This window comes from Fukomys damarensis, unplaced genomic scaffold (genome assembly GCF_012274545.1).
Source record: "Fukomys damarensis isolate Sample0158 unplaced genomic scaffold, DMR_v1.0_HiC HiC_scaffold_14, whole genome shotgun sequence".
Classification (NCBI taxonomy): Eukaryota; Metazoa; Chordata; class Mammalia; order Rodentia; family Bathyergidae; genus Fukomys; species Fukomys damarensis.
Window position 1 is genome coordinate 110,010 of NW_022900926.1, and position 25,645 is coordinate 135,654.

General features: G+C 33.9%; 1 protein-coding gene across 1 annotated transcript in view; it reads left to right on the forward strand.

Moving 5' to 3' along the window:
* The first annotated feature begins 1,694 nt into the window (after positions 1–1,694).
* Positions 1,695–25,645, forward strand: part of Kpna5 (karyopherin subunit alpha 5) — a 67,275-nt gene continuing 43,324 nt past the window's right edge. Inside the window, exons 1-8 of the mRNA XM_019210796.2 lie at positions 1,695–1,747; positions 3,333–3,466; positions 4,625–4,726; positions 4,852–4,951; positions 9,456–9,550; positions 13,407–13,538; positions 15,520–15,608; positions 23,669–23,768. Coding sequence (XP_019066341.1) covers positions 1,711–1,747; positions 3,333–3,466; positions 4,625–4,726; positions 4,852–4,951; positions 9,456–9,550; positions 13,407–13,538; positions 15,520–15,608; positions 23,669–23,768 — 789 coding nt within the window. The 5' untranslated portion in view covers positions 1,695–1,710. The remainder of the gene's footprint in view (positions 1,748–3,332; positions 3,467–4,624; positions 4,727–4,851; positions 4,952–9,455; positions 9,551–13,406; positions 13,539–15,519; positions 15,609–23,668; positions 23,769–25,645) is intronic.

Here is a 25,645-nt window from a genome sequence, read left to right on the forward strand (position 1 = left end):
CAGGCCCAGGTGCCACTGAGCTACATCCCTAGCCCTGCTAATACTACTTCAGTGTCCATGAGGGTGGCTTTCAGATAGTTCTTCCTCATTGTTCCCTGGGTTTGCCTTTGGTAAGCTGAAAGTCTACCTTTGCATCTTAAGTGTCTTCTGATTTTCAAATTTTTTTAGTTTACTTCATGGGTTGATGCTCATAAATTACTTGTAGCAAAAAGCTTTATTGCTAGTATTTTAACCATTAGGAAATTACTATTTCTCAGAGATATTGTCTAGGTATAGCTGGCCTTTGAATTTTGAGTCTGCTGCAGGATCCTACCTCTTCAATTTATTGGGGATAAGTTGCTGCCTATTTGGCCTAGCCCCTGGTTATTTGGCACTGCCCTATAGTATTTTTGGCCTTTAGGCAATCTCAGTCTTGGCATACTGGGAAAAACAACTGACTAGAACAATAACCTCACCTTTGTAAATCAACTATTATAATGATCTCAAACACAGTCTAGAAAATAACAGTGTGGTAACTTAATTTGCTGCCTTTAACCACATAAACTATCCAGTTATATAACAAAATGTAAAACAAACCAGAAAATTGTGTGCAGTAATTATGACCTCAATATGATGATTTTACCTTCAGGAAGAAAACTTAAAAGGGTTTGGGGGGGGAAAATAGAGAAATAGGAGAGGAAAAGATTAGAAGCAAGACTGGAAGACAAAAATTAGGCAAACTGAGAAACTGGTGAAAAAGACAAGGTAAAGAGAGAAGGAATAAAAGAAAATAAAAACAACAGTACAACAACAAAATATTAGAAGTAATGTCCACACTTTTATAAAAATAAGAACAATTAACACAAAAACATAGGGGAAAAAGAATTTTTAAAAAGAATAAAAATTTTCATTTCAGGGTGTGTCTCTGCTCTCACTAGTAGACAAGTTGGGCAGACAGAGCCTAGAACCATGTTATTCTCAGCAACCCAGCCATAGATTTATGGTGGGATAATCCCAGAAACCTTCACCTTTAGTTCCTCCAAAGTTCAGGTGGGTTTCTATCTTTGAGGATAGAACCCAATTTGTTCAGCCTGTAACACTCTGTGTGCCTCTTGCCACCTTGAACTCAGTCCCAGTTCACCCTGATGGAGCCAGTCCACAGCTCTTCTAAGTCCTGAGCTCATTTGGTCCCTCTCCAGCATGGCAACCAGTCAGTCACCCTTTCCTGGAGGGCATCTGAACCTGATCAATTCACCGGCCACTGTAGTCTGCTGCGACCACTGCTCTGTTCCACTGTTGCATTTCTCTGTGGAGGCCTCTGAGGTTGCCAGTAGTCACTGTTTGTTTACAGGTTTGAGCTACCCCTCCCACACAGTGAGTTAGGGCTCAGGAAGAAAGCAGTTTGCTAACTCCTGCATTGAGGTCTCTGGGCTCTCCCTGTGGGCCTCAGTTCTCACTTCTGATCCTTGCTGGGGGACCCACTTCTCTTCCTCATGTTGGCTATCTTCCAATATCTAGACACCAGATCCAGGAGAGGTTTTATTGTTTCCTCTGCCATCTTCCTGTTTAAAGTAATGTTTTAAAGTAACAAATATGCTTTGTTATTGTTGTTTTTGAGACGGTATCACTCAGGTTGGCTTTGAACTCACTACGTATTCCAGGCTGGCCTCGAACTCTGACAATTTTCCTGCTTCAGCTTCTCAAGTCCTGGGACTACAGGCGTGTACCACCATGCCCTGCCCAATCACCAAATCTAAAGACTTGTTTGGTACTTTACTTGTTGATGGCACTTATATTTGCTAGTTCAATCAGTGAATGAATTGAGTGGTCTTTTTAGTGCTAGTACAACTTTGTTACAATTTTAGTGCTACTATTATCTTATTTCAACTCCCTTGCACAACTCTTAACTTTTTCCTTTTCTACTTCTCTGGCCTATTTCATTTTGATTTCCTTTCCTCTTGCCTTTATCAACTAATATGTTAATAACCTAAAGGTTATTCTGGTATCTGTCTTTTGTAACTCTACATGCTATTGGATGATCAATCAGAATCCCTGTCCTGTGTTCTGACCCACATTTTCAATAATTTGTAGATCAAAACCTTCTATATTTGTCAAAAGTATGCCAGAAATTTAACTATTTAAAGCCATAGTTATTATGCATCTATTAAAATGGCTACATTTAGCAACAGCAGCCTTAACAATAGGAAGTGGACACAAGATGCAAAACAACTGGAAATGTTGTATGGTATTAATTTGCAAGATGGAACCATAATTCTAAAAATCAATTTGATAGTTTCTTACAATGTGAACACACACTTGCTATTTTATTCTTTAACTCTACTTCTAGATATTTACCCAAAAGAAATTTAGAAATAGTTAATGTTTATACACACTGATGACTATTTATAGCAAGTTCATTCATAACCATCTAAAACTGAAAACCATTGAAATTATCTTCAAATTGTAAATGAGTAAGCTGCCATTAGGATACTGCTCTGCACTAAGGGACAAATGTTAGGTGTCAGCCATGTGGGTGGCTTTCAGATACTATGCTGAATAAAAGAAGTCAGTCAGGAGATCATATGCTGTGTGATTCCATTTGTATGGCGTTCAGGAAAGCACAGAACTATGGCTAGAAAGCAAGTCGGTGACATGAAGCATGAGATAGGGAGAAGGTCAATTGGAACAACACGATGCTCTTTTTCTTTTTTTTGAGGATGGATATCACTGTATAGTTTAGGCTGGCCTTGAGCCCATGGAGCCCAGGCTGGCCTTCAACTTGCTATTATCCTCTTGCCTCGGCCTCCTGAGTGCTGTGAATACAGCTGTTCATCACCATGCATGGCAATATGATGTGTTTTTTGAGGGCAGAGGAACTGTTCTGTCTTGACTAATGTTTTAAAGTGTGCTCATTTGTTATGTTCATAGACTTTTTAAGAAAATTTATTTTTTAATTTTTTTTGGTACTGGGAATCAAACTTGGGTCCTTGCGTTTACAAGGCAGGTGGCGGAACCACTGAGCTAAATCCCCGGCCCCTGTTCATAGACTTTTGCACTGTAACAGTGATTTTTACTGTAGATAAATTTAAATATTTAAATATAAATTAAAATACCTGAATTCACTATCAATTTTGATATGGAGAAGATATCCTTTGTATATAATTTCCAGATGTGTTTTGTTTGTTTGTGTATTAGCCTGAATTTAGTTGCCGTACAGCAGTGGTGGCAAACTTAGGGCACATATGCCACAGCCTGCTATTTGTTGCCACTGAAAGCTCTAAAAGGCTATCAGTAGAGAAAGCTTCTTTATTTTGAGAGTTACCCAGTTCTGTTTTCTGCTTTTCTTCCTTAAGAGTCCATGGTGAGTCCAGGGAAAGATAACTACAGAATGAAAAGTTATAAGAATAAAGCCCTAAATCCTCAAGAGATGCATAGAAGAAGAGAAGAAGAAGGAATACAGCTTCGAAAACAAAAAAGGGAAGAACAGGTAGGATTTAAAAAATATTTCTTTTTATTTGAAAATTTATGAATCAAACACCTGTGATATCATTTTTATTTTTTTATGCCAGTAATTGAACTCAGGATCTTGCACTTGTGAGGTGAGCACAGTGGCACTGAGCTAAATCCCCAGCTCCTATGCTTTTTTTTTTGTGGTACCAGGGATCGAACTCATGTCCTTGTACTTGCAAGGCAGGCGGTGGAACCACTGAGCTAAATCCCCGGCCCACCTATGTTATTTTTAAACACTGAGAGGAGTAACATAATCTGTATTGATAGACCTATTATATTTCTACCCCACTGGTAAGAAATTTTTACTTTTGACTCATTTAGATAATTTCCATCTTTCATTGTGAAAGTTGCCTCCATCTCCACAAAAATCATGAATTATATTTATTGCTACTTTGGGATATTCATAACTCTTTAATTATCATTATCTTCCCTTGTTACTCATTCTCTTTTTCCAATTGTCTCATCAGAAAGATCTCTTAGACTTCTCTGTTTATATTTTACATGTGTAACACAAAGAATAGAAATCATTTAAGAGTGACCGTATCAACATTTTATTCCAAGATACCTGTAAATTTAGAAAAACTTACAAAAAATACTATTTACAAATAACATTTACAAATAAAACTGATGTATGAAAAGGACTAGTGAAGAAAGTGGAAAAAAGCCCCTTTTAGAAATATCCTTTCTAGCTGGGAGTGGTGGAACACACCTATAATACCAGTATTTGGGAGGCAGAGACAGGAGGATTGCAGGAAGTTTGAAGGCAGTTTGGGTTAACAAAGTGAGTTCAAGGCTAGCCTGAACTATATAATGAGACCCTGACTTAGAAAAAAAAAAATATCAGAATGACTGTGATTTATCAGCTGCCTATCCATCATGCACAGTCCTTAATGCTACACTAAAATAAACCACTCTGTTGATTAAAAAGTATGTGCAGATTGAAGAAGAGCAGTATTTAGCTAGCAAAAAGAATGTAATGTTTCTCCTCATTTTTGATCTAGGAAATATTTCTGTAAATATCCTTCAATGACTTCGTGACTCTTTCATACATTTCTTTTTTTTTCTTCTCTGTAACAATTGAATGAATGTTTTATGGAAAGCTCTAAGTATAAAGTGATTTTTTACTTTATTGTAGTTGTTCAAACGAAGAAATGTCTCTCTGCCCAGAAATGATGATTCTATGCTAGAAAGTCCTATCCAGGATCCAGATACCAGTTCTACTGTACCCATTCCAGAGGTATGTTTTTAAAAAATATATTTTGAATATTATCACCAATATTTCAGTGTTTACACAGTGTTTACAGCAAATGCTATTCATATGAAACATTAACTGTTAATTTTCTTTTCTTCTGTGTGTTTCAGGAAGATGTTATTACCAAAGATATGGTTCAGATGATTTTTTCTAATAATGCTGAACAACAACTAATGGCAACACAGAAATTTAGAAAACTCCTTTCTAAAGGCAAGAATTCTTTTCAGTGTGCCTACTTGATATTATAGGATTTTGTAGTAGAGCTTCATTTAATTAGATTTTTTAAAATTGTAATATAACTTTCTTTGCCAGACACAGTAGATTTTAGTTTCTTTTTAAAATACATACAAAGTTGGGTGTGGTAGTGAATACCTGTAATCCCAGCACTCAGGAAGCTAAAGCAGGAGGATTGCTGCCAGTTTAAGACCAGCCTGAGTTATATAGTGCATTCAAGGCCAGCCTGAACTACATAGCAATACCTTGTCTCAAAAAACAAAGATAATGTATAACAACATATATATGTGTATACACACACACACACACACACACACACACGCCTGTATATATGTGTATGTGTATGTGTATGTGTGTATACAAAATAACATGGTTTTTAAAGATGTTATTAAAGTATTACAATTGTAGAAAAATTGCAAAATATAAAAGAATTTAAAGCAACAAAAATGATTAACCTTGAAAAAAATGATTAGTCTTGTTGCAGAGAAACAGTGTTATAAATTCTTACTGAGATATTTTCAGACTTTTTTTTAAATGATGATATAACATTATAGAATGTCAATTTAAAATAATAATCATTGAGGCCTTAAAATTTTCCCATTTTTTTGTTTTTGTTTTTTTGTACCCCAGGGATTGAACTCCGGACCTTGCGCTTGTGAGGCAGGTGGTGGCACCACTGAACTAAATTCCTGGCCCTCCCATTTTTTGAATGTTGTAATCATTTCTACAAAAATCATTATATAATCTGAAACTTTCTTAATGTACAGTCATAAAAGTGAGATAGTGGGTCAAAGGCAATAAATTTGATTTACACTCTGTAGTTTGTACAGATATTTTACTGTATTTTTATTAACACAATTATTTTTATAAAATACAAATGCTTAATTGCTTCTCAGCCTTTTGGCTATGATCAAGTGTAAAATACAAATGCTTATATGATCATTCTTTGGCCTCTTCTTAGGTCAGATATTTCTCTTTATTTAATTGACATTACATAACTCACAATTATTTGTTGTTATTTATCCTATTTTATTATATTGAGCCAATAAGAATCATTACAATTAAAGCCTTTGTCTTATTTTCACTTATGCAATTTGAAGAACTTGTAATCATATGAAATTGCATATATGAATTGATAAAATTTTGAAAATACCTTATTTTCCTAAGAGACAGAATTTAGTAACGCACTAAGAATAAAATAAATCTTATGGTCCTCATAGATTCTAAGGCTTTTCACCTTTGCTTTTTTACAAATAACGTGTTCATAAATGAATTTAATTCTTGTTTTCCATTCTTCATCCAAAGATAAATTAGATTAGCCATGTTAAGAAATGATTATACAGTCACCTCATTCTTTCTCACCCTATATTTCAGGGTTTGTTGTTTTGTTAACTGATGTTACTTTGGTTAGATTAATATTTTTCTGTTGTTTTTTTATATTATCATATTCTCCGTCAAGACTTTTTTGACGTGTGATTGATGCCATAAATGATTAACAGAATTTCTAGAGATTTGATTATGTTTAACAGTTTGCTACCAGTATTTTTATACTATAATTTCACCATTATTGGACTTTGATTTATTAAGGTAGAGCATGGCTCAAATAATTTTCTTCACATTCTTCGCCTCCTTGAAAGTTCCACTGGCACAATTCCTTTTAAGCCTTTATATATGTAAATAATGTCTTAGGTTTATAAGCAAGTTCTCTAGATTTTGAATTCTTTGGTCAGAACATTTTATCTTCATTTTCTCTAGTTACTCAAAGTATTCTGTTTCTATTAAAGTATATTGTTTTTTCATTGAGAAAATCATTTTTCTGTGTTGCTTCTTGAAGTGGGATTTTGCTTGGGCATGCATGAGGAATTAGATTTTTTTTTTGTTTTTTACTAATTGACCTAATTCCTCCCAGATCTGTCAGGCTTAGAAAAAAATTACTGCAATTTTATTTCATCTGTTAATGTAGTAAACATAGGAAGGCAGCTAACACTAGAACTGAAAGCTAAACCAGTAGGAAACTTTGCCTGTTTTGGGAGTATTTCTTTATTGTAAATAGAGTTGTTACTGTTGGCACTAGGGAGATAGAAATATGACCTTGTTACTCTATAGCCAATACTTAGCTTTGCCTTGTATTCCTCTGATTTAACTCACTTTAATGACCTTTCACCAAAATCTGTCTTACTTCCCCTATCATGGCTGTTCCTGTGGATGTAAATGACAGCAGTCTTATTTTTTGTTGTTGTTCAATCATAGTTTTGTAGAAATTCCTCCAGAACTTTTTTGTTCTGTATTACTCTTACTAATTCCCTTTTCTTTTTTTAATTGTTTAAATTTAAGACATTTTATTTAGTACATGTTTCCAGTACATAATGATTACATTCATTGTGGAGGATTGGTACAGGTTCATAACACATCTTAGTTCTTTTCACTTCCCCCTCCATCCTCTTGCTTAGTTTTCAGTGTTCAAGTAAATGCTGCTGTATTGCTTCTTTATGTTGCCATAATGACTAAAAGACTTTATAATGATTAATCACTTTTATAAGATTGTATACACCAGTGGTGGTAAACTTATGCCACGAGTGTTACTATGTTTTTCTTTTAAGACAAAAGATGTTAATGTAAAGTTGTTTTTTTCTAAACTAAAACCTCAGTGGGGCCAGGGATTTGGCTCAGTGGTTGTGCTGCCTGCCATGCAAGTGCAAGGACCCGAGTTTGATCCCCAGTACCAAGAAAATTTTTAAAAATTAAAAAAATAAACTAAAACCTCAGTATTCTGGTTTAATTGGCAGCATTGGCACTTTGCAATAAATAAGTGGGTTTTGGGTTATAGTTTGGCCCTCAGTCTCTAAAACATTTCCTGTCACTAATATAGGTTATTATTTTGTCAATCTTGTACTAATAAAAGTTCATGATGCATAGATTAGCTAGTGATCTTGTTTTCTTTTCAATGGAGATAACCATAAATGTGCTTCTTGTAATTCTCCAGGAAGAGACTACATTTAGGTTCTCAACTCTATATATGTCATATTTATATCTGCATATGTAGCTGATAGTCCAATGCCAGCTCTTCACAACCCTCTAAACAAAACCCTCTTTTCTTCTAACCTCAATCTCTTACTCAGAAAGAGCAAGACAAATTTTTCTTTCTTAAAAAGATAGAAAGTTTAGAATTTTCTTTTGGAAAAAGAAAAATTAAGAATGTGAAATGGCAACCAAAACCCAATAGTTTTGGTTTGAGTTCTTTTAAAGGTGGAGTGTAAATGGTTTAAGAATATTATATATTGTTTTATCCTTTGAGATAGGGTCTGAAATTAACATTTTGAAGAATTTGAACTTTTTTATTTAGAGCACCTAAACCAAATTAATGAATATAGCTTTATTAATTAACTTTACAGCATTCAGAAGTAAAACTGAGCATTCTCTTTCAGTGACTAGATGGACAGATAACTTACTGCTTAAGCAGATATGGACAGTGGATGTAGGACTAGGAGAAAAATAAATGTCGTGGTAGGAGTTTGATTTTGCTCATGCTACATTTTAAAGAATATATGAAAACAACGAGTCAAATAGACATTTATAGATATGGTCTGAAATCTGGAAAAATTCAGGTAAGGGAATTTTAATTAGCATAAATGATAAGGGACAAATGAATTAACAAAATAGATAAATTTTCTAGGAAGAAAATAAATAGGAATAAGACTTAGCAAAGGAACACCAACAGAAGTACTGAAGAACCACAAAGGGTACTTTTTATTGAAGCACAGGTGGAAAAAAGATTACTTTGTACTTATTTGGTCAATATCTGAAATATCATTTAACTTTACTAGTATTTCCTAGGAGTTTGTGATCTCAAAAACCTATATTCATAAAGGTTTATCAAAAAATTTAGATTGTCCAATAGCATTTTTGTTTTTTTGGTACCCGGGATCTAACTCTGGCCCTTGCACTTGCAAGGCAGGCACTGAAACCACTGAGCTAAATTCCCAGCCCCCAATAGCATTTTTGTAAATAAATAATATCCAGACAAAATAGAATCCCATCTGACTGAGACATTAAACAAGTCCTTATTTTTCTGAAAGAGCTACCCTTGGATACCCATGATAGTATCATAAAGAATCAGTGGAACCCCTGTCCTCAGATGCTGTTTTGAATATTGGACTAAAATACTCCTGTGTATAAAGGTGACCTCATAAGTAGTCTTTCAATTTATGAAGTTTAAACTTGTAGGAAATACATTTTTAATTTCCAAATATGTAGGAAATTCATTTTTAAATAGCCTGTCATTGTGGTTAATAAAAAAAGTAGAATTTGCTTTGCAAAAATATTGCAGTTATAAGAGCATTTGTCCTCAGTTACAGCCAGCTTAGTGTTTTAAATTTAAATCTGAAATCTAGGAGAGTTATTTTGTGTGCATTATTAATTGAAAACAGGCCAGATACAAGCCTTATTATGTTAAAGTAATAATTTCATTTTTTATTTTTAGAACCTAATCCACCAATAGATCAGGTAATACAGAAACCAGGAGTTGTACAGAGATTTGTGAAATTTCTTGAAAGAAATGAAAATTGTACTTTACAAGTAAGTCTGACATTTTGTTAATCTTTCTTAAATGACGTACTGATTTCTAGTGAAAACAGTTTCTTCAGTAATGCCTATATTGCAAGTATTCAGTAAATACTTATCAATTAAAAGAAAAGTGGGGTTAACAGTCTTGCCCTGGGTATGGTTACAGTGCTAATTTATACTAGGAATTGTTATTTTATTAAATAATTTGGAAAAAATATATGAAAACATTGTTAATGTTAATAAAAAATTTTATGAGCCAGAGGTATAGGTCAGTAGTGCTGCACTTGCCTGGCAAGCTCAAAGTCCTGAGTTCTATTCTGGTACCAGAAAATTAAAAAACCCTGAAATTTTATGTAGTTGTCATCTTTTTAAAACAATTTTATAGTTGTCATCTTTAATAAATACTTTTGTTTTAGAAAACTTTAAAATGAAATGTTAATGGTTAAATTTATTTTGGCTGTTAGCAAACTAGAGTCATAACTTTTACCTTTAAAACGTATTGCAAGCCGTGCGTGGTAGTGCATGCTTATAATTGCCACACTGGGATGGCTGAGGCAGGAGGATTGCCATGAGTGCTGCCTGTACTATATTGCAAGACTCTGTCTCAAAAAACCAAGAATAAATAAACCATATCAATGGTTGTTTGATTAGTTCTTTTTTAGAGAGAAGAATAAATTAATATAATTAAAAATGTGAGCAAAATTAGTTTTGTCCTAAAGAACATTGTTTCTCAGTCACAACTAATTTTCTGCTAATGGTAAATTACTGAAGTTTTAAAGTATTTTAATGTTAAAACAACAATAGAATAAAAAGTTATCCTTCCTGACTTTATATATATATAATTTTTTTTTCTTTTTTTTCCAGCAGTGCTGGGGATCAAACTCAGGGCCTTGCACATGCCTGACAGGCACTTTATCTCTGATCTACATCCCTAACCCTGCTGTGTCTATTCTTAAGTAAGAGCACAGGGTGGATTATATCTTATGTTTCAGGAAATGCAGAATATCTACATCTAGTTTTCAGTAATTCAAAGCCCTTATGTGAGTAACTGTTGAATTTGCAACTTGAGTAGTGGTCCACTTATCTGAATGGTTTGGGAGGGACTCTCACATTTTAAGTATAAGCAAAGGTTTTTTGTGTAAATGTGAAAAATTACTGAGAATGTTTACAATAAGGATCTCAGAGGAAAAGGCTAAATTTTTTTCGGATTATGCTTTTACTGTCACTTCTTTTTGGTTAGAGATCCTGGTATGTAGTCCTTTTGCTTTACCCAAGCCCTGAGCCTAGACTAAAACCCAGGTCTCCTGATACCTGGTTTATTATTTGGCTCTCTAATTTGAAATGAATGGAAGAAAAAAATGAATGAATATAAATAAATAAAACCAGTGAGTTCTGGTTTGAGCCAAGTGTTATGTGACACGCTGTAGTTCCAAAATTAAGTCATTGTTCTTATCTACAAAGTGTTGCAGAAGGCAGACATGTAAACAGATCTGTAATAATGTGAATGCTTAGTGCTGTGACAGAACTATAAACAAAATGCTCAAGCTAGGCATGGTGGCGTATGCCTGTAATCCTGCACTCGGGAGGCTGAGGCAGGAGGATCGCTATGAGTTCGCAACCAGCCTGGGCTGCATAGTGAGTTCCAGGTCAGTCTCAAGTACATAGTGAGACCCTGTCTCAAAAAAACAAAACAAAAAACAAACAAAAAAAGTGCTGAGGGAACATAGAGGTTATAGCAAACTTATTCTGTGTGGTGAAAATTAAGAAAGGCTTCACAAAGGTAGTCCTAAGAATGAAGGCAAGTTTGCCAGACTAAAAAGAGGATAATGAATTTCAGGTTGAAAAGACAAAATGTATAGAAAGCATGACATATGTGTGAATGTTGGAAATTTGAATGTTTATTAATCATTATAATTACAACTTAATTCAGCAATATGGGGTAGTTCCATGCTGTGCATTTACCCTAGCACATATGAATGTATTAGATGAGACTACTAGTCATCTAACTAATTAATAGGAATGTCTCAAATAGGGTGGGGGCCAACAGGCCAGATTGATAAACAAACAAGTTTTATTTGGCCTACATACACATTTTACACTTGATCTTAGCCAAAAAAAGGGAAGAAGTGATGCACACATTTTAAAGCATACGGAGATGCTATCAGACTTAAAACTTGGGGAACTTCAAGTGTATATCCATTTTTTTCAATTTATTTGGACAAATCGGAAGAGATAGAATAACCCTATATAGAAAAGATGAAATGAACCTAAGTAGAAGTTCTGTTTTTTCTTTTTTTTTTCCTCTAATGCTGGGAAATGAACCCAGGGCCATAAGCATGCTAGGCAAGTACTTTACTGCTCAGCTACGTATCTAGGCCTTTTCTTTCCTTTTTAAAATTATCTAGCCTGCAGGGCCAGGGATTTAGCCCAGTGGTACTGCTGCCTGCCTTGCAAGTGCAAGGCTCTGAGTTTGCTGCCCCCATTCCCCCCAAAAAATTGTAGCCTGCATTCTGGTTTTCCACAATTTTGGTAGAGTTATGAGACTTCACTAATGCTTGCATCTAACAATACAAGGAGAATTTTATGGAGTAGTCTTTTGTTGTCTTCTGTTATTTATAATTGGTTAGGATTATGGTCTCCTAACTTGTCTTTTTTTCTTTCTTCTTCTTCTTTTAACAGGGCTGAGGTTTATTCCCAGGCCCTCGTAAATACTAGGCAAGTGCACTTCCACTGAGTTATACCCCTAACCCTCACTGATTCTTTTTTTTTTTGGTACTGGAAATCAAACTCAGGCCCTTGTGCTTATAAGGCAGGCAGTAGAACCACTGAGCCAAATCTCCAGCCCCCCCCCCACTTTTTTAATACAAATTCTTCCCTTGAAATTTTTCTTAGTCTCACACATAATAATAAATATACTTTTTTGTATTTCAGTAGTGATTTTCATGCATTTTTTGTTAATTTATAATGGTATCTACATTAACCTGAAAACTGTCTGTGCAACTATCTATAAACTATCTATAGTCCCTACTTAGTTTATGAGTTTATAGGTTGCTTTTTGTGTTTTGCTGCCTAACTGTTTGGGAGTTATGGATTGAATGTTCCCAGTCATGGCTATAAAAATCCATCATCTTTAATGGACTTAATTCTAATTGGATTGATATAAGTAACTTCTGAAAGGCTCTGCTGATTAAAAGAATAGCAGGAATCCTACTTCTGGTTCTGGTAATAGTAAAATCTTTATGTTGAACAAACATCTAAATCTCTGAACTTCTAATTTTCTTATTTCTTAAGTAAGGAGGTTGGCGCTAGTTGATCCCTAGGAAAACGTACTTTATATGATTCTGTTGCCCTATTAAGTAGTGTCTTACTTAGTTTTGAACTGCTTGCTTTAGAATACCAACTCTCTAATAGTAAACATTAGGAATGTTATGAATTGTAAAATAGTGTGTGTTTATATACAGTATTTTGTTTGGTTTGGTTTGGTTTTTTGAGACAAGGTCTCACAATGTAGTTGAGGCTGACCTGGAAGTCACTATATAGCCCAGGCTAGTCTCAAATTCACAATGATTTTCTTGCCTCAGCCTCCTCAGTGCTGGCATTACAGGCATGCACCATCATACCTGGCTATATATACAGTATTAGTGATTTTGTAAATTTCCATTTTCCAGTTCTTGTTTTTCAGATTGAAGAATAGGTTTTTTTCTTAATAAGGATTTTCATCTGTGAAAACTGTTTTGACAGTGAATTTTTTTATCAGTCAGTCTTTCTTCTCAGACTTGTCCAGCTAAGTCTTACATCCCTCTCTTACTTTTTTCTCCTTCTTGGTATTTCTTTTGTGTTTTCATGTGTTTTGCTTTATCACCCTTAGTTTGAAGCTGTGTGGGCATTAACTAATATAGCATCTGGAACTTTTCTGCATACCAAGGTAGTGATTGAAACTGGAGCAGTTCCAATTTTTATCAAACTTCTTGATTCAAAACATGAAGATGTTCAAGAACAGGTAAGTTTCTACTTTGTGCTGATATATATAGTTATATAGTTATATAGAGAGATTTTAATTTTCTCATGAGAATTGTCAATTAATGATTATTACTTACAATTCGTTTTTGTAGCTAATTTACCAAAAGTGGAAGAATGAACTTTCTCAGGCATAATTCTGTGTTCTTTAGAAGTGTGATGTCAGCTAGCATAGGTGTGATGTCACCATTCCTACTTTAAAAAGAGCATACTGAGACACAGAAAAATTGCTAGCTGACCAAAGGTTACAGTGAATGGATGGCAGGCTTTAAATCTGAGCTAATCTGAGTCCTTATTCTCTGCACATAAGTAAATTATTTTAATATTATTTCTTTTAAAATACCACATTACATTAAGTAGGGCCATTTTAAAATATTTTTTGTGAATCAATTTTCAAAGTTTTCTTGTTAGAGGGAAAATTTATTCACATACAGATGTATTATCCAAAGAAAATAAAATGTTTGGTATTTTTATTTTGCATCCTCTGTATGCACACTGAACATCTATCATTTCATTTACCACTTAATTTAATGCCTTTTTTATATCCATTTAACACTAATTGGGAACTTTTTCTTTCTTTCTTTTTTCTTTTTTTGAGGCAGGGTTTTACTGTAGTTCAGGCTGGCCTTGAACTCTTTAGGTAGCCCCGTTTGGCCTTGAACTCACCTGCCTCAGCCTCCCAAGTACTGGAATTACAGGCATGTGCTACCACGCCCAACAAGGAACTTTTTCTTATGGCATTAGTTATTCCTCCAAGAAAATTTCACTGATTACTCCATATATACCCATGTATTTTCCATAATTTGTTATCTATTGGATTTTTATACCTTTAAACTATTTCTAGCTTATTCACATTAATACTGGGTTGAACATCAATATGTATCAGTTTTGGGGTTGCTTGATTATTCTATTAAGGAAAATGACTATCCATTATGAAAAATTATTCTTTCATAGAACGGCTTTTATATTTTCTTTATTAATATCTCCTTGTGTTATATTAAAATATTAGAAAGTCAGTGCACTTCAAAAAAAAGTGAGTAAAAAGCAAAACAAGAAAAAACGGTATTAAATATTTCAAGACTGAATCACAAAAAGATTAGAGCAATAACATGTCCACCAACAGAATATATTTAGAGGTTGTTTTTTTTTTTATTTTTTATGTTTTATTTTTTTTGTACTGGGGATCGAACTTGGGTCCTTGTGCTTGCAAGGCAGGTGGTAGAACTACTGAGCTAAATCCCTGGCACTGGAGTTATTTTTTTTCTTTAAAAAAATAAGTTTAGGTATAGAGTATAGATTGAAATATTAACCCATTTTAAATGGTAAAATTTTCCCAACAGGAAAAATATACCTGTACTTTTTGTACGTAATGTGAAAATCTGGAGTGAGAATGTATTAAAATGACAATTTGTGTTTGCATTTCTCATATAAGTGAGTTAATTAAATGCTTAATGTTTTCAAAAATATAGTTAACTGGACTTCATATTTTCATTTTTAGCCATGACTTTTTATGCTTTTTCTTACTCCCTTATTTTAAAAATCAGTGCATTCTCAGAGGATTTCTTTGTATAGGAACTTCCCTTTATTAAAAATAATTAGAAAATTTGCTAGATAGATGTGTTTTGTCTCCATGTAGACTCAGAGTGAAAGTGTTATGCTCTTTGTTGAGTAGAATATAGAAATTTTACTAGTACTATGTGATATATATACCCACACATACATGGGAAAAATTTTAAAGTTGCACTTTTAGAGGTTTTTCTTACTGCCTTACTTTTTTTTTTTTTCATATGTTGTGTTTTGCCCGTGTTGGCCAGAAACTTACCATCTTCCTTGCCTCACCCTTTGGAATAGCTGGAACTATATGCACATGCCACCATGCCCAACTTTGTTAAAACTTTATTTGTAAGAAAGAGCATCTTATTTAGCATACTGTTTTAAGAGAATTTTTTCCTTGTTTTTCTAAGGCTGTTTGGGCACTTGGTAATATTGCTGGGGACAATGCAGAATGCAGAGATTTTGTTTTGAATTGTGAAATACTTCCGCCTCTTTTAGAGTAAGTACATTGTTTAAGTACTCAAGTTAATGCTACTTTTGGAAAAAGTATACTATATGTCTACATACAATTAAGTTCTTCAGTAGTGTTTTATAATTTTGCCTCTAATTAGTTATGCCTACAGCAGTTTGTAAGTAGATAAAACCAGGGAGAGCTTTCAAACTATATCATTTCTATGTCTTTGATATTCTTTTAAGCCATACTTAACAGTGGTCATTGCTTACTTTGCTAACATAAATATTCTACAAGCAGAAGAATGTAATAGTTTATAATATAGTAAAATTTAAATGTTCTATAGCTTGGATTTTTTAATGCTGAAGCATATGATGTACTTAGGGTGTCATTTGGTTTTTATATTTGATTTGTTTGTTCTTTGTTTTTGTTTTTGTTTTTGTTTTTATTTGAGACAGGGTCTCACTATGTAGTTGAGACTGCCGTGGAACTCACTATGTAGCCCAGGCCGATCTCGAACTCACAGCGATCCTCCTGCCTCAGCCTCCCGAGTGCTGGGATTACAGGTGTACTACGCCACCATGCCCAGCTTATATTTGATTTTTAAATGTCTGAGGAATAAAGATCATAAGAGATTTTTCTTTCTTATCTATGGTTTCTTAACTACTTTATACACTTTTTAGAAAGAAATTACCTATAATGTAAGGTCCTTGCAGAAATTACATAAAATTATGTAAAGCATAGATTTATTTACGTTGTTCATAATTCATAAAAAGGATCTTTAATTAGGCTAAATACCAATGGCAAGAGTGGTGAGGAAACAAAAACAAGTGAGAAGATTAGAAGGAAATGTTTTATTTCTTTATCATTTCTGTGCTATTCACCATCCTCTCCAGCAGAGGGATTACTGTCTGGACAGAAGCGATTGATTATTCAGATTTGTTTTTTCTAGGTCATTTTATTGTTAATACCACAAATTGTGTTTATGAAATAATAAACATCAATTTGCCTCATTCTTTTAAGTGTCCTAAGGAGCTTTTAAATCATGATTGAAGAAACAAACTAATGGAGAATAAACAACACCTAACTGTATAGTACTATATGTAAACACAATGAATTTCAGAAAAAAGTGTTAGAAAGTTGGAAAGTTTTAGAGTTTCATTGTAAAATATGACCATAGGAAATTTCAAAATTTCATTAAAATTTTTGAGAAATGTAATAAAGTGAGCTATAAGATGCTCTCACTTTAAGGAAAAAGTTATTAGTTTAAAATGATTGTCATTCATATTGAAATTTACATTTAGTTAATGTTTACCAGTTCTGTTTGAAGTTTTACTTTATTGCTAGATTCTTTGATTCTCAGTAAATATAAATCTATTACTACTGTGGACTGCATAATTTCATGACTGTTTATCAATTTATTTTTTTTCATTAAGTTTATTTGTACTTTTTAGGTATACAGTAGTGTTACATTCATCATTGGGATCTTGTACCTTTACTTGGTGTATCTTGGTTCTTATTTTTTTCCCATTTCCCTGCCCTCCCTTCACCCCCTGCACCCTTCCCTATTTATAAAGACTTTGTTTCCATATTTTCCTTTTCTAATATGTTTTCTTTTCCCTTCTTTCCTCTCCTCTACCCTTCCCCTACTCCTTTAGCCCTTTTCTTCCTATTTCACATTATTGTATTAACTTATTTATTTTTTTGGGTGAGGACTCACTGTGTACCTCAGGTTGGCCTTGAACTTGTGATCTCCTCCCTTAGCCTCCCTGGTCCTGGGATTACAGGCATGCACCACAACTACTAGCTGGTAGTTTAAATTTCATTCAACTTTCATTTGTAAAAAAGTATTTGCACTTCCTTATAATAATAATCCCATTAATACAGAAAAAGAAAAGTATGTGGTAGGGCTTGACCACTGTAGGCCCTCAAGCCAACTTGGGCTTGCTACTGTTTTTATAAATTAACTTTTATTAGAACACAGGAATACTCATTCACTTAGTTAATAAACTTTAGGGGCCAAGGATTTAGCTCAGCGGTTTGATGGCCTGCCTTGCAAGCACAAGGACCCGAGTTCAATCCCCGGTACCAAAAAAACCCCCAAAACTTTAGTTGTTTTCATGCTGTGAGCAAAATTAAGTGACTGCAGAAAAAAAGCCTAAAATATTTACTGAAGTACATGTCAACCCCTGATACTCAAAATTACATAACTTTTGTTTCTAAATGAAATACATATTTTAGGATGCTTTAAATCTATAGGAAAATCTGTAGAACAGATTTGTGTCTGGCTCCTTTTTCTTAGCATGTTTTCAAAATTCATTTATATTTTTGCATGTGACAATACTTAATTCTTTTTGTACCTGAATAATACTCCATTTCTGCAAAAAAGCCACTGCTTTTTTAAATCTGTAGATTGCTTTGTGTAGTATTGCCATTTTTATATTAACTTTTCCTATTAATGAATGTGGGGTATCTTTTTTTTTTTTCTTCTTCTTCTTTTGTACCGGGGATTGAACTCAGGACTTCTTGCTTATAAGGCAGGCGCAGCACCACTGAGCTTAAGTCCCCAGGCCAGGGTATCTTTTAATTTATTTAGATCTTTAATTATAGTAGTATTTTATAGTTTACACTTTACAAGTCTCCTTGGTTAGGTTTATTCCAAAGTACTGATAGTCCCTAATTTGTGATGGCTCAACATGTACAGGATTTTTTTACCCTTTTTCTTTGGTAAAACAGTGAAATGCATTTTATGGAGTCATACTTTGAATTTTGATCTTTTTGTAGACCAGCAATAGGTGTGATTTGATGCTGTCTCATGATTCTGAGAAGCAAAATGACTAGCAGCTCCCAGTTAGACATAAGATTGTGAGGATGTACAACCAGTCATACCCAATGTGTTGTGCTGCTAAGGTGTGGTGATTGATAGGTATCAGCTTTCCATCCCTGTAGAAAAGACCTGATATAAACCATCTAATAAGGGAAAAAGGTTTATTCTGGCTTGTAGTTTCAGTCCATGTTGCTTAGCTCTGATGCTTTTGCCCTGTGGGAAGGTAGAATATCATGATGCAGAGCATGTGGGGGCAAAGCTGCATACTCCTTGGCATCCAGGAAACAAAATGAGCAAGAAAAAGGGCTAGGGTCCCAATAGCCTCTTCAAGAGTGTGCCCATCTTGATTTAATTTCCTTCCCATGGGCCCTGCCTCCTGAAGGTTCCATCACCTTCCAGTGGTGCCACAAGCTGGCAAACAGCCCTTTAACACAGAAGCCTTTGGTGGACATTTAAGATCCAAATCTTAACAATGGGTTAGGAATACTGCATGCATCTTCACAATACAGCGTTTTCAGTTTGTAGTGAATTTATCAAGAAGTAACCCTAGTCATAAGTTGAAGTGTATCTGTATTTTTTATGCTGTAGAATTATTTTCTTGATTTTTTAAAAATTTGTTCATTGGAAATGTCTAAAAAATAGTTAATTTTTGGTATTGATCATGTGACCTGTAATTTGCTGAAATGTACCCACTAATACTAATAGGTTTGAGTATGTGTGTGTGTATATAGATGAATTCTTTTTTGACGTATTGATTCTTTGTGCTACTTCACCAGAAACTGAGGTTTTATTCATGAAATCTTTCCCTAAGCCAATGTCTTCAAGAGTTCTACCTAACCTCTCTTACAGCCAGGTTAGTGTTTCTGTTTTAATCTTTAGATCTTTAAACCATTTCAATTTTAGTGTAGTGCATAGTGAGAGATAATGGGTCTAGTTTTAATCTTTGGCAAGTTGAAACCCAGTTTTTTCAGCATCATTTATTAAAGAGGCTGTCTTTCCTCCAGTGAAGGTGTTTGGCTCCTTTGTCAAAGTTGAGGAGGCTGAGTATGTCTAGAGTTGTTTCTGCATATTCTAATCTGTGCCACTGATTTTTGAGGCTGTTTCTTTGCCAGTACCATGTTGTTTTTATCACACTAGCTTTGTAGTATAGTTTCATGTTTGCAGTTGTGATATATACCCTACCTTGTCTTTGTTGCCCAGAATTGCTTTTGCTATTCTAGTTCTCTTCTTGTTCCAAATTAATTTTTGGATGGTTTTCTCAAGGTCTATGAAGTATGCTGCTGGAATTTCAATTGGGATTGCATTGAATCTGTATAGGAGTGTTGGAAGTATAGCCATTTTCACTATATTTATTCTTCCTACCCAGGAGCAAGGGATGCCTTTCTATTTTCTGATATCCTGTTTGATCTCTTTTTTCAGAGTGCTATAGTTTTCAGAGTAGAGGTCTTTGATTTCTTTTGTTAGGTTGATTCCTAGGTTATTTCATTTTTTTGAATGCTACTGTGAAAGGAGTTATTTCTCCAGTTCCTTTTTCAGTGAATACTTTTGCTTTTTCATGTACAGTAAAGCTATTGACAGGAAAGCTATTGATTTTTGTGTGTTGACCTTGTATCCAGCTACTCCACTGAATTTGGTTATTAAGTCTAGAAGACTTTTGGTGGAGTTTTCGGGTCTTCAGTATAGAGTATAATGTCATTTGCAAATAAAGACAATTTGACTTCTTCATTTCCTATCTTTATTCCTTTTATTTCTTCCTCTTGTCTGAATTGCTGTGGCTAATGTTTCCAAAAGTATATTGAACAGGTGTGGTAGTGGACATCCTTGTCTTGTTCCTGATTTTAGTGTGAAGCATTTCAGTTTTGACCATTTGGTAAATGGCTTTAATCAGGTTGAGGTAGAGACCATCTATTCCAATTTTTTGTAGGCTTTTTATCATGAGTGCATGTTGGATATTGTTGAACACTTTTTCTGCATCTATTGAGATGATCATACGGTTTTTGTCCTTGGCTCTATTAATAATAGTGTATTACATTTATTGATTTGCATATGTTGAACCATCTCTGCATCCCTGGGATGAATCCCACTTGCTCAGGGTGTATGATCTTCTTGATGATCTTCTACATTCTGTTTGCCAGTATTTTATTGAGGATTTTTGCATCTGTGCTCATTAAGGAGTTTGGCCTATGGTTCACTTCTTTGGTTGGGTCTCTCTCTGCTTTGGGGATCAAGGTGATGCTTACTTCCAGGAATGAATTTGGGAGCATTGCTTCTCTTTCAATTTCATTGAAGAGTTTAAATAGTAGTAGCAGTTGTTCTCTAAATGTGTTGTAGAATTCAGCAGTAAAGCCATCAAGGCCAGGGCTTTTCTTAGTTGGTTAGTTTTTAATTATGTTTTCAATTTCATTGATTGATATTGGATTGTTTAGAGTTTTTAGGTCATCTTCATTCAACTTTTGTAATTCATACTTATTTAGGAATCTGTCTTTTTCTTCTGTATTTTCCATCTTATTGACATATAGATTGTCAAAATAGGTATTATCATTATGAGTCACGTAAGTATCCCACAATATTTATTATTGACCTGTGGATTTTTTTTTTTTCTCCTGGTATCAGGGATTGAACTCAGGACCTTGTGTGTGAGGCAAGGGTGGTGCTGCTGAGCTAAATCCCCAGTTTGAGATAGATATTGATGATCCTCTGGAATTCTGCTGAGTCCGTTGTAATTTCACCCTTTTTATTCCTAATTGCAGGGATTTGGGTCTTTTCTTTCCTTTTTTTGATAAAGTTGGCTAAGGGTTTGTTGATGTCCTTTCTTTCAAAGAAGCAACTCTTTGATTCATTGTTTTTGTTTGTTTGTTTGTTTTTTACTGTTCTCTTAGACTCCTTTACATTGATTTCTGCTCTGATCTTTGTAATTTCTTCCCTTGTATAAGCTTTGAGTTTGTCCTGCTCTTCTTTTTCTAGAAGCTTGAAGTTCAGCATCAGGTTGTTATTTGAACTTGCTCTATTTTCCTAATATGAGTATTCATTGCTCTGAATTTCCCTTGCAAGAATGCTTTCATTGTGTCCCGTAGATTTCAATATGGTGTATTGTCATTGTCCTTTAATTGTAGGAAATGTCTGATTTCTTCTTTAATTTCCTCTGTGACCCATTGGTTATTCAGAAGTGTGTTCAATTTCCATATGTTTATGAAATTATTGTGCTTTCTTTTGTTATTGATCTTCAATTTCATTCAACTGTGGTCTGATAATGTACAAGAGATACCTTCAGTTCCTTTGCACTTACTTAAACATCTTCCATGAGCAAGTGTGTTGTCTATTTTGGAGAACGACCCATGTGCACCTGAAAAGGATGTGTATTCTGATTTTGTTGGTTGGAATACTCAGTAAACATATGTTAAGTTCATTTGTTCAGGAGTTTAATTGAGTTCTAGTATTTTGTTGTTTATTTTGTCTAGTTGATCTGTTTGTGACAGTGGAGTATTGAGGTTCCTCAGCTACTATTGTATTAGTGCTTATTTATGTCATTTTTTGCATCCATTAGTATTTGTTTTATATAGTCAGGCACAGTTGTATTTGGTGCATATATATTTATGATTGTCATATCTTCATTTTGGATTGTTCCCTTTACAAGGATGTCTTTCTTTGTCCCTCGTAATCAGTGTTGATTTGAAATCCATTTGATCTGCAAATAGGATAGGGGCTTTCCTGAGACATAAGGATATCAGTGAGCTCCACAACTCTTAAGTTTCAAGGTTCACTACTGTAGAGGATTGCCTATTTAAAAATTAATAACTAAAATATACAAATTAGATAAAATTTACAGTTTTTATAGAAACCTGTAAGTAGGTTTACTTCTTAGGAGGCTGAGAAGAAAACTTCTTGTTTGAAACACCTTAGTTTCTTCACAGATACAAGAATTCTTTGCAAACTAAAAAAAAGTACTTAGAAACACCTTGAACATTTTAGTTAAGCTACAGCAGACTTGGAAAACCTGTAGGGGAAGAGTAAACATAAAGTTTCTTTTTTATCTGTTCCCTTTGCCCTTCAAACTACAGATTTTTTTAAAGTGGAAATTTGTCCCTACTTAAAAATTGGGTAGAATTATAGATGTGGTCATTTGTGTTTTTAAAATTTTAAAATTATTTTTAAAATTTTCATTTTGGTTTTTATTTTTTCCTACCCTGACTGTATGTTTAGATGTTAGATATATATACTTAGAAACACTAAAAAATATTTTTTGATGTAAGCTAATTTTGTGCTGGTACCTGTTTACCATGGGTAATTTTTGTTCTATATCACAGTTCTTAATTTGTTTAGTTTTATTAAAGACAGTATAGTTATTATTAACAAAAGCAAAGTAATCTTACAAAGTGTTCATAGAAAAGCAGTACTATTTTGTGACTAAACATTTTATGGTAAAATTTATATTAGCATCTCTTGAGATTTCAGGGAAATAGAGTGGAATTTAAAACTTCAGCGTTTTTGTTAAACCTACAAACATGAAATTGGTATTCCAAAGAGATTCTGAAATTTCATACCTTGGGAAAATGATAGTACATTAAATCAAAATTGAGTATGGATGATTTAAAAATAACATCTGACTTTTGAAAATAAAAGAAAACTAAAAAATAGTACTTAGATGTATAATTTGTTAAAAACAAAACATAAAACTTCTTGTTATCAGTGATCTTTATTCAATTTGAGCCTGGATTTCATACTTCTTGATTTTATATGATATACTTTTTTTTTTTTAATCAGTACTGGGGATTGAACTCAGGACCTTGAACTTGCAAGGTGCCTCTGGCCCTTATATGATATACTTTGTGATTAAAACAAAAATAGTGTAATAATCTTAAAGGTACTTTGTGTAGAAATAGGTAAATTTCCCCTGACACCCATTATTTTTAAAGTGTTTTATGATTTAAGAATCTGTTCAGATCTTAGATTCAAAAAATGTAACTGTAATATATTTATTTTTATTTCTGAAAAATAGAATTTGTTTGTTTGTTTTTGTTTTTTTGAGGTCTCACTTATGGTCTAGGCTGTTCTTGAACTAGCTATGTGTTCCAGGCTGCCTCAAACTTGTGATTCTCCTACCTCGGTCCTCTGAGTACTGGGTTTCAAGAGTATGCTGCCATTGCTAGCAATATCATACATTTTTAAAAATTCCTTTTCCTCTTTCACTAGTTTGACTATTGTGTATTATGATTGAAAATAGCTGAATAGGAAAATAAATGTAAAATGACAATTCCTTTTTTCTTTTCTTGTTTTTTGACAGATTGTTAACAAATTCAAACAGACTTACAACAACCAGAAATGCTGTATGGGCCCTTTCAAATTTATGTAGAGGCAAAAATCCTCCTCCAAACTTTAGTAAGGTATGAGTAAAATACACAATTTAAGAAATCTGTATCCATGAACATTTAAGTCTCTTTATTTTAAGTTTTTTTTAAGCAAAGGTATTGTGTTTTGATAGTAATTATTTTCTTTATTGACCAGATAGCATTTGCACATTCACAAAATTCAAAAGCTTTAAAATAAAAGAGAAATTTTGCTTCTCTTCTGACCCTTGCGTTCCTCTGCTCAGAGGCAACCACTATAACCAGATATTTATGTATCTGGGAGTTGAAATTAGAAATGTTCTAGACTAATTATTTTCATTTACAGGAAATTGAAGCCCCTCTCTCCAAAACAGATTAAGAATACAGTGTTGATTATAAAACTGAAAATGTGAAATGGCACAGATTCTCTAAGTCTGGAACTTACCAAGAGATATAAATGTATGTCTATAGAGAGATCTGTATGTAAGTATTTGTGGCAGCTTTATTCAAAATCAATACTGGAAAGAGTACAAAAGTACATTACATCGTTTGTGTGACACAAGCCACCAATCAGAGGAAACAAACTCTGGTTAATTTAAAAAGCATTCATGTAAATGAAAGCAGCCACACAAATGCTGCGTCTTGTATGATATTTTGGAAAAGACTAAGCTATAACAATAAAAATCAGATTGCTGGTTGCCTGAGAGAGGCAGAAGGGAAATTTGGGGGATAATACAAAAATACTCTACATTTTTGTTTCATTTTGGTCATGCAGCTGTATTCATTTGTTAGTATAAATTGATGTAAATAAAAAGAAAAGCATTGAGCTGTTTATGTAAACAGATTTCAGTTTTACCATATGTAACTACTCCAGTAAACCTGATTTTTTTTTTAAAAGTCACCTTTCAAAGAGGGAAATGAGATGTTTAATCCTTAGATCATGGATCGAAGTAAATTTTTAGCATAAAAATGATTTATACCTTACATAATAATATTTATTAATGTTAAATTTCTTGTCTGTCACGCTTATGTTGGAAAGAAAAATGTGTATGTGTGTGTTTATATAAGCAGAATGCCAGTGTAGCAAAATGTTAACCACTGGATCCAGGTGAGGTGTTGCCTGTACCTTTTTTTGTAATTTTTCTGTAGGTTTGAACTTTTTCAAAATAATATACCAGGGAAGAAAATGTGTAACCTCCCCAATAGCATCTGTTCTATAGTACTGTTTGTCACCTTGTTTATTGAAGTAACCTTTGGAAAAATATCTTGCTTCCCTTTTGCACCAACATAGTTTCTATTCCAAAAAACTAGCCAGAGGATTGTTATGGTATGATTTCTACCATACCTTTCTTCACAACCCTGCAATGACTCCTTAATGTTTTTCAACAAAGAAAAGTTTTTAAAAGTCTTACAAGAATTTCATCACCTGAGCCGGGCGTGGTGGCGCACTCCTGTGATCCCAGCACTCGGGAGGCTGAGGCAGGAGGATCACTGTGAGTTCAAGACCAGCCTGGGCTACATAGTGAGTTCCAGGTCAGTCTCAACTACATAGTGAGACCCTGTCTCAAAAAACAAAAGAACAAACAAAAAGGAATTTCATCACCTGGCCCTTCTGTTATCTTTCTGATTCATCTTTTTCTATTTTCTGTTTCACTTAACTATTGGGTTATACTGACCTGCTTGCTGTTTCTCAGACTCTCAGAGCATGGTCTTAACTTTGCTCTAGCTTTTCCCTCTACCTGGAGCAACGAATTGCTCTTAAAATATCTGCTATTTTTTAGTTTGTTTCTGAAATGTTCTTTATATTCAGGACATCAAAAGCATCCAGTTTACAATAACATTAATATTCTTGAACTGGGGATTTAGTTCAGTGGTTCTGGCACCTGCCTTGCAAGTGCAAGGACTGGAGTTTGATCCCCAGTACCAAAACAAAT